This window comes from Echinops telfairi, unplaced genomic scaffold (genome assembly GCF_000313985.2).
Source record: "Echinops telfairi isolate 266 unplaced genomic scaffold, ASM31398v2 ScPeMD7_15;HRSCAF=58, whole genome shotgun sequence".
Taxonomy (NCBI): Eukaryota; Metazoa; Chordata; class Mammalia; order Afrosoricida; family Tenrecidae; genus Echinops; species Echinops telfairi.
This window is the reverse complement of record NW_022103912.1, coordinates 4,335,124-4,349,670: the sequence shown is the minus strand read 5'-3', so window position 1 is coordinate 4,349,670 and position 14,547 is coordinate 4,335,124. Positions and strand designations below refer to the sequence as shown.

At 50.3% G+C, this 14,547-nt stretch overlaps 1 protein-coding gene across 2 annotated transcripts in view; it reads right to left on the bottom strand.

Annotated features, from left to right (window-relative positions):
• Positions 1 to 273: 273 nt before the first annotated feature.
• Positions 274 to 14,547, bottom strand: part of CCDC93 (coiled-coil domain containing 93) — a 93,251-nt gene continuing 78,977 nt past the window's right edge. For both annotated transcript variants that reach the window (XM_045287409.1, XM_004711910.3), the window contains 6 exons: positions 12,283 to 12,391; positions 10,276 to 10,358; positions 8,501 to 8,538; positions 5,828 to 5,912; positions 3,671 to 3,784; positions 274 to 678 (listed from right to left, as the gene is read on the bottom strand). In XM_045287409.1, the coding sequence (XP_045143344.1) occupies positions 625 to 678; positions 3,671 to 3,784; positions 5,828 to 5,912; positions 8,501 to 8,538; positions 10,276 to 10,358; positions 12,283 to 12,391 (483 nt within the window). In that variant the 3' untranslated portion in view covers positions 274 to 624. The remainder of the gene's footprint in view (positions 679 to 3,670; positions 3,785 to 5,827; positions 5,913 to 8,500; positions 8,539 to 10,275; positions 10,359 to 12,282; positions 12,392 to 14,547) is intronic.

Sequence of the window (14,547 nt, the reverse complement as noted above, 5' to 3'; positions counted from 1 at the left end):
CTGTTTTCAGACTTTGGAGAAAATGACTTTAGAGGTCAAGGACTACACCAACGGTACGGGGCTGTCACACTGGTTGCTCTGTCACCACCTCGACAGGTCAGGCGCAAAAGCACCGATATTTATAGGAGCTAGTAATTCCGCTAAAAGCTTTTTTTTTTTTTTTTAATCTCAGATGGTAAGTTCTGGGGCTGCGCCTGCAACCTGGGTCTGAGGAGCGGGGTCTGTGCTTTACATTCCTCTCTGTCACCTTAAGTGACTACTTCTCAGTTCGACTTTGCTGAACAAGGGAATTCCTCTTTATTCAGAGAGGCCATACAAAAATGAGGTACCTTCCTATCTGCAACATTACTACAGAAATGAAAGCTGAGTCAACAGAGGGAACAGATCCTGCCCACAGTTCTTCATCTGACGATGGGACTGTTATCGAGGCCACTAGTGTTCACGTTATCCGATTCCCACAGCAAGCAGCAGAGAGACATGGAGGCGAACAGGAGGAAGAACACATCCGGGGTGCTGAAATCATCACGCCTGTAGCTTTCAGAGTCACTTCATGATCTGATATATGGGCAGTAAGGGAAAGTTAAAAAAAAAAAATCAATGATCCACGCTGACCACTGGAGGTTCTCAGGAAGTCTTGGCTCCCATCCTGGACAGCAGCAGCTCGTTCCTGCGACCCTCCTGCAGGGGAAGCAGAGGGAGAAGGGAGTCACGACATTAGCATACACGGTCCCAATGGTCTTTCCCCCAGGCCCACTGGAGCACACCTCCTTCCAGGGAACAAACAAACAAAGTAACCATAGCACCCCGCCCCACAATGAGTAGGTTATTTTCTTTTGCAGGCCCCCTTCCCCATCATTGCAGTGTGCCCCTGGGGCAGTAGCACCCACTTTGGGAAGCAATGCACTAGAGACACCTTTTTACCAACCACACCAAAGTCTGCATTTTGTTGCCATCTGCCTGGTAAGCCTTCGTGTCAGAACAGCTACAATGATCTTCAGTTTACGGACTGAGGAAGGGACCAGGAGCCGAGGCACTGTCATTCTGAAAATGGGAAGATGCAGGCAGCAGACACACCTGGCTGCCAATCTTGGACTACGAGAGGGCGGAAGGTTCTTAGAAGCAACGGCCTGAAGAGCGACAGAAGGCAGCTCTGGCTGACCAAGCAGCAGGTCCCCGAGCAAGTCTGGCTACGACACAGTGAACGCGGACACGCGTGCAGAGGAAGCAGCGGACACGCGTGCAGAGGAAGCAGCGGACACGCGTGCAGAGGGAGCAGCGGACACGCGTGCAGAGGGAGCAGCGGACACGCGTGCAGAGGGAGCAGCGAACCCTAAGAAGCAGAGTCTTAGGGGTCAAAGGGCAATTAACAAAAGAGACGTTTTCTGTCAAGAACATATCAGACAAGAGACTCATCTCTAAAATTCTAGACAACTCCAACAACAAAAAGGCAATCCTACGAAGACATGGGTAGCAGTCATGGACAAGATACTTCACCAAAGCCAACAACCACAGGAAGAAATGCTGTGATCATTAGCCATTAGAGATGCAGATCAAAATAACAATGAGTATCTTCTTACACCAGCACTGACAGCACAGGTCAAAAACTACAGACAACAGCCAGCTGGGGAGGGTATGGAGACACCGGAACCTTCAAGCACTGCAGGTAGGACTGTACACACAAACCATGCACTGCGGAAAACATAATGGTGCTTCTTAGAAAGTGGAAACCGAAATACCACGTAGTAATCCCCTGCTTCCACCCCCAGTACGTGGTGTATGTCGTAGGGAAATAAGAGGCTGCCATGCCAGATTATCTGCACAGTCACCTTCCTTACAGCATGACCCACAAAAGCAACCATCAGTGGACACCCCAGAACATACATGGCGCAGACTACCAGGCAGCCTGAGAGAGTCCCAAAGAAAGAAGGGAGCTCCTCTCACACGGACGGACGAACCCGGAGGACAGCACGCGGCACACAGTAACAAAAGGACAACCGTTTTCTGAGATCCCCATGACCACAGCTGAAGAAAACCTTTTCCCAACACAGAGGCTTTGAGGATCGCCAGAGGTGGGCAGGGAGGGAAGGTCAACCGCGCACTAGCGGGTAGACCCACACGCATCTGGGAAAAGGGGAAGGCAGCGCCGAAGAGGGCGGTCAACCAAAATGATGAAGGCAAAGGCAGGCACTGGGTGAAGTACCCGAATCTTGTGAACACACTCCCACACTCCCAAGGAGCTCCACGCATGCAGAGGCAGACACGCAGCTGAGCGGGCAGGGGATCGGGAAGGCATGCAGAGTTGACAGGAGCAGGTCTACACATGTGCTTACCTGTGCTGCAAATAATGCCCCTAGACACAGTGGAGCCCACCGGACGCCAAGGGATGAAAACTTCTCGGCTGTCACCACACATCTCGAGGGAAGGCATGTGTGGGCCTCGACACTCAGGACCAGTCGCGGGGCTCTAACAGCCCGAATCAACAGTGCTCTAATAATCCTATTTGGCGAACAGTGACTGGGGTCTTCAAAGCAGCCTTTAGAAGCACCATAATGGATCTCTCCAGATCCAGAGCAAAAGAGAGCAAAGAAAACGGAAGACAAAGCAATTTGCCCAATGGATGAATGAAGGGGCCAAGCAAACCTCAGCTTCTACAGCCCTGGGGCCACAAGCACTGCTCTAAAAGAAGCCCCGCACTGGAAGGTCCTGGACTGGCTGGGAGAGGAAGGGAGAATACAACCCAAAATCATTACAGGGATCATGCTTACTGACCACACAGAGACTGGAGGAACCCCCTAGAATAATCAAACATCTGAGATCAAAGGGGCAGCATGTGCTCAAAGATAAAGCTCAGAGACAAGACAGTTTAGCAAGGGGTGGATGGTAACAGGAAGCAGGGAGAATGTGGGATACGGGACGCTACACTGTAGGGATGGAATTCAATGGATGAAACAAAGTCTACATGAATTTTGAATGGACACTGATTTGCCGTGTACACCTTCACTTAATGTACAATAAAATGCTGGTGATTTTTTTTTCTTTCAGGCACACTGGACAGCAGTGCTACCAAATGCAAGGAGGAAAGGGAGGGGGCAAACAACATTCCGTTGGCATACATGCGACAGAGGGCTTCCCTCTAAACCTAACAGGAACCAACCAGTGAGGAAGCTGGTGCTGGGGGATGTAAGGCCATTGCCCACAATTTCGCAACTGGGAAGTGGCAAGGGTAGGATCTGACCTTTAAGCACATCACACTTCCAAGTTTACTGTCCAACCACAGTGATTCTCAGTGGCCCGCCCCAGCCCAAGAACAGCGGAAAGGAAGGCCTCCAGATGTGGATCCTGAAGAACTTCAGGTGGGCCTTGATGTGGGCTGATGATGCCACTGTATACATGTGTTTGACGTGCTACAAAAATTATGGTTCACTCCCATTCGAGTGTGCAAACAAAGACCATGCCTCGTAGGACACTCACTTCAAGACAGGTCAGACACTCCCTGGACACATCTAGAAGCCACTCTTTACTGTCCAGACACACAGCCAACTTGATACTTCCCATTATGGACCAGAGGAAAGACACCAAAGACGCATCTGGTTTCTGACAGTTCGTTTTGAGGTGAGGGCAACTCTCACCTGTCACTTTAACTTGCCCCACCCACTCGCCCTTGTTGTACCTCCTTGAACTCTTTCACAGTCTTAAAATACAGCCTCTGTTTTTCTAACAGTTCCAGGTACTGGTCGTTCAACTGGTCTCTTCTCATTTTGTTTTCTTGTTTCTTTTTTTCCATCTGTTGAAACATTTTGAGAAATAGCAGTAAAAAGGCATGTTCTGACCAAAGGCTACAGGCACTGAGAATGCGTTGAGGTTCATCAAGGTAAGAAAACATCTGACTACCAGGGACAAAGGCCCAGAGGTTCTTTGCCCTTTGTGTTGCAATTGATGCTCAACTTCTCAGGTTGGCAGTTTGAAGCCACCCAGAGCTATCTTGGAAGAAGACAGCTGTGACCAGCTAGCTGGTCCTTTCCCTCTAAATCTTTAGACGGAACATTCCTGCCTATTTTCTGATTTATAGTCAATGCTGTTCTATTACATGTCTACCCCGAGCATGCCGGTTCGGGGAAGCCCATGCTCCGTGTGGACACAACTCTCCAGCCACAACTGGGCAGGACTCATCACAGCATCGCTATCGAGAGGGCAAGGCTTTGCTTCTTTGGAAACACACCAAAATATATTCGTTCACAGGAGTGCAAAGCAGACATAGACACTGCATTCTGGGATGCTCAAAATGCAAACCCTATCTGGAGACCTCTTTGAGATTTGCTTTCCAAGCCCACTGATTGCATTCATTCATGCAGCCAACAGCTTGGGCCCAGTGCTATTTGAGCCACTGGAGACGCAGCCCTGCCAACGAGAGTGCTCTCTGCTCTGGGAGGCCTTGGTCATCTGCCAGTGGGGCAGACAGACAAAGGGGCAAAGCCACAGCTTCCTGCACTGCTCAAGGGAGAAGGGGGAGAATTAGCTCCTCTCCCAAGAAGGCCTCCCTGGTAAACAGGCTTCTCATTAAAGGATTGGAAACTCACATAAATTCTTATAGTCCTTTACTCTGATCAAAAGTAACTTCATGGGGACAGTCCACCATGAGATCTGGGACGTTACAGGCCAGGTTCTGTTCTCCACCCGGCTCACTGCCGCATCTTCAAGAATGGGCATCGTTTACCTCTATGCAAGAGAGCTGTCCTGCACAAGCTACGTGCTGGCTTATGTCTGTTCTCATTTCTGTGGCTGATTGGCCTGAGGGATCTCGTTTGTCCCCAATGACAGATGGTTGAGGAAGGAAGTAAAAGACACTTCCTTCAATCGTTTGAACCAGCTGCTCCGAGGGCGTCTACTCCCGTAAGAGTTAGTCCTCCAAGTCCAGAGGGGCAGTTCTTCTCTGCCCTTTCGGGCTGCAATGAATCAGAATCGACTTGCTGGCAGGAAGTTTTTTTGAGTTAGGATTCAGCTGGGGAGAGGTAAGAGGAAAACGTAGTGGTGCATGAGTTCTTCAAACTTCCCGCAAGTCTAATTTATTTTACACAAGACGGGGCCCACAGGCAGACCTGTCCAGTGACGGGAACAGCCACACCGCCCAGCCTGAGCGAGGCTCTGCAAAGCTGTCTGCAGTGCTCCCGCAGCCTTGTCTGTTCTAGTCTTCTCTCCTCGGAGCTCGCAGGCTCACGGTAGCAGGCTTGTCTGCACTGGTCATGTTCTTATTGTCAGGTGATGGTAAGTCGATTTCTGACCCCATGTGACAAGAGCAGACCTGCCTTCAGAAACAAGGATTTGTTTTGAAAAGATAAAATATGTACGGCAAAACATGCCGATTCAGCCATTCCTGTGCGTACAAGTCAGTGGCTAGGCTAGGCTAGCTCTTTCTTTCACAGGGCGTTCTTGAGAATGGAAATGCTCCTTTAGTCTTAAGGAACAGACCTTAATGCCAGAACATCACAGTCCAAACATCGAGAGAGGAGCTGATTCTGGGCAGGAAAAGGGAGCCTGCAGGTCAAAGTGGCTTACTCGCTTGTACAATGGGGATAATATTGCTCATCGAGATTCAGTACATGCACATGTTAGTCACAGACCGACAACAGCCTGGGGACCTCTGGGCGGTGACAGCCTTGCAGCGGCCTTGCCCACTGCTGCTCAGCTCTCAGGCCTCTTCAGGATTGAGACCTCGTTCCCAGAGCCACCCCAGGAGGCTGTGTGTCGAGGGGTTTCTTCATCACTGCTATGAAATCTGACGCAGCATCGCTTTTAAAATTACATTGCAAATCAAGAGAGTCTATCTGACCTTCATTTTACTCTGCTTAATCCCTTCTACGATTTGTTCCATCTGGCGCAAAAACTGGTCCCGGGCAGCAGAAGAGGCCATGGCTCTGAAAGAAACAGACCACAGAGTGTGGGATTATAAAGAGACTTTTCCCCAGCTTTGTCTCCCCCCAAAACATGCCAAACAGGAGGGGCTTCTTGCCAGCATAATGTGGGAGGTCTGTTGCTTACAGACATCCTCCCTGAAGGCAATCAGTCACCAGACCAAGGATGGGCTCCCGCTCCCTGCTGTTAAGGACAATAGGCTACTTCTCCCAAAAGGTTTGCGAACACATTAGCTTGATTCCTGTAGGTGGGGTTTACACCTTCCTGATAATGGTTGCTATGGAGAACAGATCAAACAGGCTCAGTGACATCAAAAGTAGGCTGCCATCCTGAATCTAGTCACGTGTATACCCCCAACCCCTCCTCTTCCTATTGCGCATATATCCCTAGATTGTCCCTCTCATTGCCGTATAACCTATAGTGCAACCCCTTTCTGTGACAGTATGTCTTTACCTGTAATTAGTGGGCTTGCACTCCCCCCAAAGGTATACAGGCCTGGGTTAGCAATAAAGAGCTCTCTCTCAGCTCCTCCCTTGACCTCTTGTCCGATCCCCCTCTCCTCTCCCATCCTCGCTCTGGTTCCCATTCCCCTTGTCCTCCTTCCCCTCCCCCTCTCTCCACGTGGACCACCAAGCAGGGCTGAGGTGAGCATGCTACCATGAAATGTGTCTGCCTCCTGTATTTCAATCTCTCTTCTATCTCTCATGCTCTCGATGACTTTAATATAATATTTATGTATCTCAACCGTACAATTGTACCTATCGAACCCGTGATTAGTGGTGGGGGGCTGGCACCCCTTCCAACCACAACAGAGGCTTGGGGGTGGGGCTAGGAGGTGGCACCGTGGAGCGGGCTGGGTGGCGGGTGCAGATCGGGTAAAGGAGTCAGTCTATTATCCAGATTGTGTTCCAAGAAGCATCGAAGCTTTGGAGGCACCTTGGACCCACGGGATCTCAGGTACTTAAAGGACTCTGGTGTAGTGGTTACATGTTGGGCTGCGATCCCACATGTTGGCAGGACAAACCACCTTCAGCCCGAGGGAGAACAGACTGGGTTTTCTAGTCCCTCAACCAGGTACAGTCTCAGAAACTCAGAGTCTCTATGCATCAGCCTCGACTCAATGGCAGTGAGTTTTTTTGAGAAATCTCAGGGTTTAGAGGGAGGATCAAAAGTCACCTAATCTTATGTGAATATTAACACACATACACTCCTTTATTCATTCGACTTAAGATGCACTTTCTTAATGTACGATAAAATGTGACTAAAATGAACAAAAGTATCTTTTACTTTGAATTATGATAGGTACTATTTCAGAAATGAGCTCCATTTTTGGTAATCTGGGAATTGGGAGACACTATTCAAGGTGACTACACATTTCTGAGAGACCTTAAAACCCGGGGGCAAGAACAGAGAGATCTACGCAGTGAACAACCACACTAGGGAGGTGGGCTTTCCTCAGGATAATTAATCACTTGTGATTAAAAAGGGAGCATTTACCCAAGGCCAGAGCTGAGGTGGTGGGAATGGGGTGGAAAGGAGAAGAAAAGAGGTGGGAAACAGGGAGGAAGAGGGATAAGTGCTGGTATGTTGTGGGAATTGCAATCAATGCCATGAAACACAATGTATTAATTGTACAATGGAAAACAGATTGTTCTGTAAACCTTTACCCAACTCAAAATAACAAGTTAAACGCAAACAAACACGTCCAGGGCTGAGAAACCCTAGAAGCAGCAGTTCAGTGACTGGATCCTCAGACCCCTTAGGGTACCCCTTCATCCCAGCTCTGCCGAGGTACTGTTATCTGAAGGGTCCAAGAACGCGCCCACACACGAGGAACTGAGACTTTCCCCAAAGGGTGGGCTGACAGAGCAGAATACCTCTCGAACTGTAGGCGCTCTTGAGGATCAGAAAATAAGGATGCTGGTGCTATTTTTAGAACTGTCATGTGATGGTAAGTTACTCCTTTATGTGAATCTGATCAGAGACCTGTCTTTTCTTTTACATAATAAAGCAGTAGAAAATCTCAAGCCTATAACCCATTAAGATCTCAGGCAGCTTTACCGAGGGTCATTTGCTTGGGAAAAGGAGTTTGTGCTGGGGAATGAAGGTGCCACCCCTGTCCGCGGGGTCTGCTTGGGAAAGAAGCAGGCACTGCCATCGGTAGCAGGCTGGACAGAGACTGGTGGGATTAGCCTGCCAGAGGGCCTTGCCAGTCAATTTCTGGAGGAAAAAACTCATATGAACAAAGCAGCTTAGAGGGTGCTCATGAATCTAAATGATTTGACAGAAGAGTTAAAAGTTATTTTAAAACAAATTACAGAGATGATTTTTATTACCTAAATTATAAAGTCCTCCTAAATACTAAACAATTCCATCTTACTGATTCACTCTAACATCCTATTTGTGTAGGAATGCAAAGACAACATCATCCAAGGTCCATCTCTGCTGAGCAGCAGGGCGGAAGGGTGGGGCTCCCACCAGCATTCAGTCCTATGTCTTTCTCAATCACACTACAGCCATACACCAGTGAGCTGAGGGCAGGGTGCAGGGCACAGCAGGTGTTTATGGGAGGAAGAGCAGCAATACTCACTGTGAGAAGTTTTCATGAATTGAGTTTAGCAGGCTAATCTAAGTAAACAAAAAAACATAAATAAATAACCCAGGCATCGTTGTGAACTGATTACAATGTTAGAGGTTCAGACGAGGGAGAAAGGTGAAGCTGTTTGCTCCCATAAAGGTTTGAAGTCTCAGAAACACCATAGGGCAGTTCTACCCTGTCCTATAGGGTCCCTGCAAGTTGCAATTCAATAGGCGGCAGGGCATGTATTTGGGAGAGTGATGAGAGATCCCTCAAGAACTGAAAAAGTGAGCCTTCTCTCTGGAGACCTCGTGTGGAAGGAAAGAAGCACCGTTCTTGGAGGCTACAATAAAATGAGGGGTGGGGGAAGAGGGGCAACATGTTCCCAGTGACATCGTTTCCCCTAAAGAGTCCCGTCCGTATGGTCAAACGAAACGCTTCTGATAATTCATATCTGTAGGGAGAGTGAGCAGACTAACCGTCCTACAATCTTCTTGCAGCTCCAGTAACTTTAACCATGGCTGAGAAAGAGTCAAAGCCTTCTGGGAAGGGGCCGGCCTGACCCTAAACTAGGGCTGGCAAGATTGCTCTCATGAGCCAGCACCCACCACTACCTCTCCCAAGGACAGAGCATGGCTGGGCTTCACTCTCCCTAAAGTTTGACTTAAATGCCACCAAGTGACACTCATCTCTTCAGACACTGGAGCCCCAGGGATACAGTGAAAGCTTGGCTGCTAAGCCTAAGGCTGCAGTTTGAATCTCTTCAGTCCCCTTGGACGAAAGTGATCCGGTTCTGAAAAGGCAGCCGCTGTGCAAAGCCTGTGGAGCACAGTTCTGCTCTGACTCACGAGGGGCTGCCGCGAGTCAGGGACTCGATGTCAACTGGTATCCAAACATTCAGCAAAAGCTTTACCTCACCAGTCACTGTACATGGCCCCGGACACAAAGACAAACCCAGCTCGACTGCTCCTTAAGAACCCAAACCGAGCGCACTGCCACAAAGGTGATTCGACTCCTCGTGGCCCTCGGAGACAGGGACACTGAATCTTTATGGGGAGCAGGCAGTCTCAGCTTTCCCCTGGGGAGCAAATGATGGGTTTGCACCGTTGACCAAGGTGAGCAGTCCAATGCTTACCTCACTGAGTCACCAGGGCACCTCCTTAAAAGAAACAGCCTCGAATACCATCTAGTACCTATCTAGTAGATGCTGTCTCTCGATGACCTAGAACAGACTAGAAACGCACCGCAGGCCTCCCAAGGCTGTACATATTTTACAGAGGCAGCCTGTTCACGTTCCCCCTGGAGTGGCTGCTGGGGCTGCACCACTGAGCGCTTTCACCACTCTGGCGTCAGGGGAGGCCTTTACCTATCTGACTGATAATAAACAATAAAGACGATAATATTAACATGCACTGAGACGCTCCCGGCGCAGGGAACTTTACAGTCTTCTTATTCTATCTTGACCACCAGCCTATGGAGCAAGTTTCATCCCCACTTTACAGGTGAGGACAATGGGGCTCAGCTGAGCCCTACATTTGTCCAATGCCAAAGTCCATGCTCTCGCCACTATGCTCTTTTGCTACTATCAACACCGGCAGTGCTGCAAAAACACACACACACACACAGTTGTACATCTGGCCCCAAGCACGCCAGGAACTCCCAAGAATTGTGTGCTGTCTGAACTGGCATATACTAATTGGATCCATCCTAGTGCATTTGGACTTCTCAGGGTGAACAGCACTGCTTATCTAATTAAATGATTCTATTTGATAAAGGTTGTTTGTTACCTCTTTTTCCAAATACACTTTTTTATCATCCAAGGTGTTATATAAAGTGAAGAACTGCTTGGTTTCTTTATGGACTGCAGAAACTGCAAAGACAAAGAAATCCGTATATGAGTGAAGAGTCACAGCCGCCCTCTCCTGTGACATACAATGACACGCACTGTGCAGCTGGAGCAGGCCGTTTGCTTGGCTGTTCTCTGGGAAAGCCCAGAACTTGTGTGTGTTTGCTCAGCGGCCGCAGGCTGACAGCACATGGCTCGCCATGACTGGCCCGGCCTAGAGCCCAGGGAGGCTGCAGAAGAACCTCCACATCAAGGTCAGTGGGTGCCTCCGAAGTCCTGCAGGTGAGGTGTCCTAGAAAGAGGACGTCAAGGTTGATGGGGCCACTCCGCCACCTCTCCTCAATGGCACAAGCGGAGAAGCCTGGAGGACTGAGGGGATTTCCCAGGTGCGGCAGACCAGGGACAGCTGCTCCCTGCCACACTGACAGCTCAGAGAAGTTAAGCATCACAACGGTGGGAAAGAGCCCCGTGGGAGTCATGCATGTGCTCTCAGGAGCTGTGAGCACGAGCAAGGTACTCGGCTCAGGACACGGCTCCCTGACCTGCACACTGAGGTGAGGGACAGGAGAGTGGAGGTGATGTATGTAAATGATGGCGGGCCCAGTCTTTTGGCTAACTGCTCAGCACCTGCAACACTGATCCCAGGCAACCTCCCTGGGCAAGGCCAGATGCTCTACCTGCATTTCCATAGCATCACTTTAGGAACTAGTTACACTTTACACTCTCTTCCCACACTGCTTAGGAGCAAGAGTCAAAGCTTATTCACTTTTGTATCCCCAAGCCCTCAAAAATATCTACACACTGATCAAGGCAGAGTGAGAGCCTAATAGGCAGGAATTCTCTTCCCGTTCCTTTGCACACTACTAAGTCAGGGAACCCAGCTCTCTCAAGAGGAAGTGAAACGGGTCCTTTGTGCAGTCTCTGGCCTTGATTCTCTGGAAAACACCTTGGGAGATTTCCTCTCTAGGTCTTGGCCAGCTACCTTTGTCCTGGTTTTATACTCCAGAATATCTCTTTCATGTGTAAACTGTAAACAAATTGGCTTGATACTTTTTGTCTTGCCTTAGGCGACTGGTAAGTACCTGGTACCTTGTAAGTAGGGCGGGGATCCAGGGCAGTGACACGCGGAAGGGCCCCTGGCAGCATCAGCCGTAACAGGCTTGGATGGGACCCTGGCAGGGCCTAGAGCAGGTGGGCTAACAGCAGAGACAGGCCTGCTCGGAGGGGAGGGGGGGGCTGAGAGTGTTGTCCTCCACTGAGAGGGGGGAGGATGAACTCTCTTCTTGCAGAAAACCTTCCAAACTGCTCAAGTACCTCCGTATCCTGACTTGTGGCTTGTCTGAAACAGTGCTTCGAGATGAGACCGGTGGCCTGGAGCCTACCAGTGACTGTGAAGACGGTGCAGGACGGAGCAACGTTTCACGCTGTCTACATGGGGCTGCCATCACAAAGATCCTGATGCCAAACTGTTACTGGGCTCCTAGAACAGCGAGGCCTGGCGCATCCCAGCGGGTGGCAAGGCACAGCATAGCATGGAGAGGCAGGGCAGGCTGTGGGCTCTCTTTGGCAATCACCAGCAGCATTTATACCTGACTTTGAGTGATTTAGTACACCTTTAACAGGTATAACTGTGAAGATGTTTTGTGCAAAGCTGGAAAGAGGAGTGGGAGCATAAGGATAAAGGATAAAGGCCGAGCAGGAAACGTGTTTGGGAATGTTACGCTCTGAGCTGAATTAACATAAGCAATCTGTCCTTCAGAAGGGCAGCAGGAGGCCTTCAGCGCCACCACCAAGGTGAAGGGTTGCTGGCAGTGGGCATGGCTGTGACAAAGGCTTTCCCGGTGCTGGCAGTCCCTGTCTGAGAAGCACAGCACAGCAAAGTCTCTCATGCCTGTGGTCCGGTCCCCCCCAGGGCCACCTCAGGCGTTGTCTGTGTTGATGCACCTACTTTGGCCATAGAGTTCGATGAATCTCTTCTGGTACTGTAGTAGCTCTGCTCGGCTAGGCACTTCCTCAGTCTTGCGGTGCAAAATTGCTATTTCTCGATTTCTTCGAGCCTAAATGCAAACAGGTGGGAAACAATACTATTTGGTTAAAAGCCTTACAGAGGAGTCAAACTGCCCCCGCCCATCTCCCCCCACCAGCACCTCGAGCCCAACACCCCTCTGGTGTGCAGTCATGACTTTCTGCTAATGGCACATGGGAAGAACTAGGGCTGTGAACTGGAATCACAGAAAGCATCAGGTTAGGGGGTTTGGAAGGGATCTTCTGAATTGGAAGGGCTTTTGGGGCTCCAGCCTCTAGCCAGCCCAGCATACCACAAAGAAGTCCAGGGTAATGGATCCCAAGTCCTGGCGGGGACGAGGGAATAAAAGGAGAGCCCCTCAGATAACTGAGAACCTATGCCATGGTGCAGCTCCATGTAAATTCAAAACCCTTAGACTAGTTGACAAGCCCCTGCAACACGTGGACTTCTAAATTACAGCCCTCCCAGGGCCTGGGATGTGGTGGCTAGACTGCGATGCTGACTGCCCTGGGAAGGCACCGGGGCTCCGGCCGGGCTGGTGTACATCTCAAGCTCTGGGGCAGACCACGCGAGGGAACACCAGCTGCCTTCTCCCCCGGCAGCTGCCAGCAGGGAGGAGGAAGCCGTGACTTGCTGCCTCCGCCACCCACTGCTGGTCTCAGGACTTGGGTGAGTTCTCAGAGCCTCTCTCTTCTGCCCCCTGATCCTCTCTCCCGTTTCCCACCTGGCTCCACATGCAGTAGGACATCTGTGCTCTGACTCACTGGAAAATACAAGCCTCCAGGTGGGAAACATCATTAATTCCAGCCAGATTCACCATGGCTGTCCCGTGATCAGGAGGGAGGCATTTCTTACGCGCCCCACTGGTGCTCGGCATCTGACTCCAGTGTTCTCAGAAGCTCTGGGGCACAGGTCTCTCCTTTCATTGCATCTTTAACCTCTTCTGGCCTACTGCCTTCTTGCCATCCGCATTTACATATGCTCCAGTCCCTGACTCCTTAAAAAACCACCTGCCACCACTAAAACACACCCCTCCTTTAAGACTCACCACCTCTCAGCTATCAACTTCTTTCTCTTCCCTTCTGCAGCCACGTTTACTGTGAGCTGTGGGCGCTCAGTGCCTCCTAATTCCTCCCTGTCAGTGGGTCTCCAGGCTTCTGCCCAACACCCCGGAACAGAGCTGGTCAATTGCCACAGATGTCCGCTGGGAGACATCTAGCAGATTCTCTGCTTCTGCCTTCCTTGGCCTGTTGTCATTCTCTCTGGTCCTTGGGCAGTGCAAACGGTTAACTGCTCAGTGGCTGAGAGGATGAAAGTTCAAATCCACCTACTGGTAAAAAACCTGCCACTGAAAACCCCAGGGGAAAGTTCTACTAAGACATACACACAATGAGTTAGCAAGAGCTGGGAGTCAACTCCATGAAGTTGACCACTCCCTTTTCCTGAGCTCTCTGTGAGTCCCACAGGCCTCCTGACCCATTCCCCTCTGGCGGCTGGCGGCATCCTCACTGGGAACTCCTCCTTTCCCCTGCTGTCTTCACCGCTCTGCTCACCAGCGCTTGGCCTCGTGGGCCTCGTGGGTTTGTATTTTCATAGTCTCAGGAAGCACCAAGATGGCATTGGACCCAATTTCCACCAAACAGCTCAGAGGCACCACCACACGACAGCCCCTTCCTAGGCTTTTCTTCGTGGTTGGCACCCCAACTTCTCAAAGCCCCAAAGGTTCTCATTAGCACGCCTATGCACACTCCACACCCACTGTCCTTCCCTTTCAAGCCTTTCCTCCATGGACCAAGCATCCCCCCGATTACTCGTGTCAGAAACTCACCGTTGACTCCTTTTTCATTTATCTGCTCAATACTAAACCCAGCAGGACACAGTTCCACAACCTCTTCCCACCCACTTCTGTTCTGTCCGTCCCTCTGGCCCTGCCCTGCCTCAGACCTTCTAGCAGGTGATTGGTTTCACTGCAGCTCGCCCGCCATGTGAGGAACTGCCTTTTGTAGGTAATTTCCATGGAAGATCCCTCTACTTTGAACCCTGGTGGCCAATACAGAGAAGGTCTTGCAATTTGAAACTCTCAGCTGCTCCACAGGAGAAAGATGAGGTTGACGGTTCCTGTAAATATGTGCAGACTCAGAAACTCAAAGGGGCAGTTCGACTGTGTCCTATAGGGTGCTGTAAGTC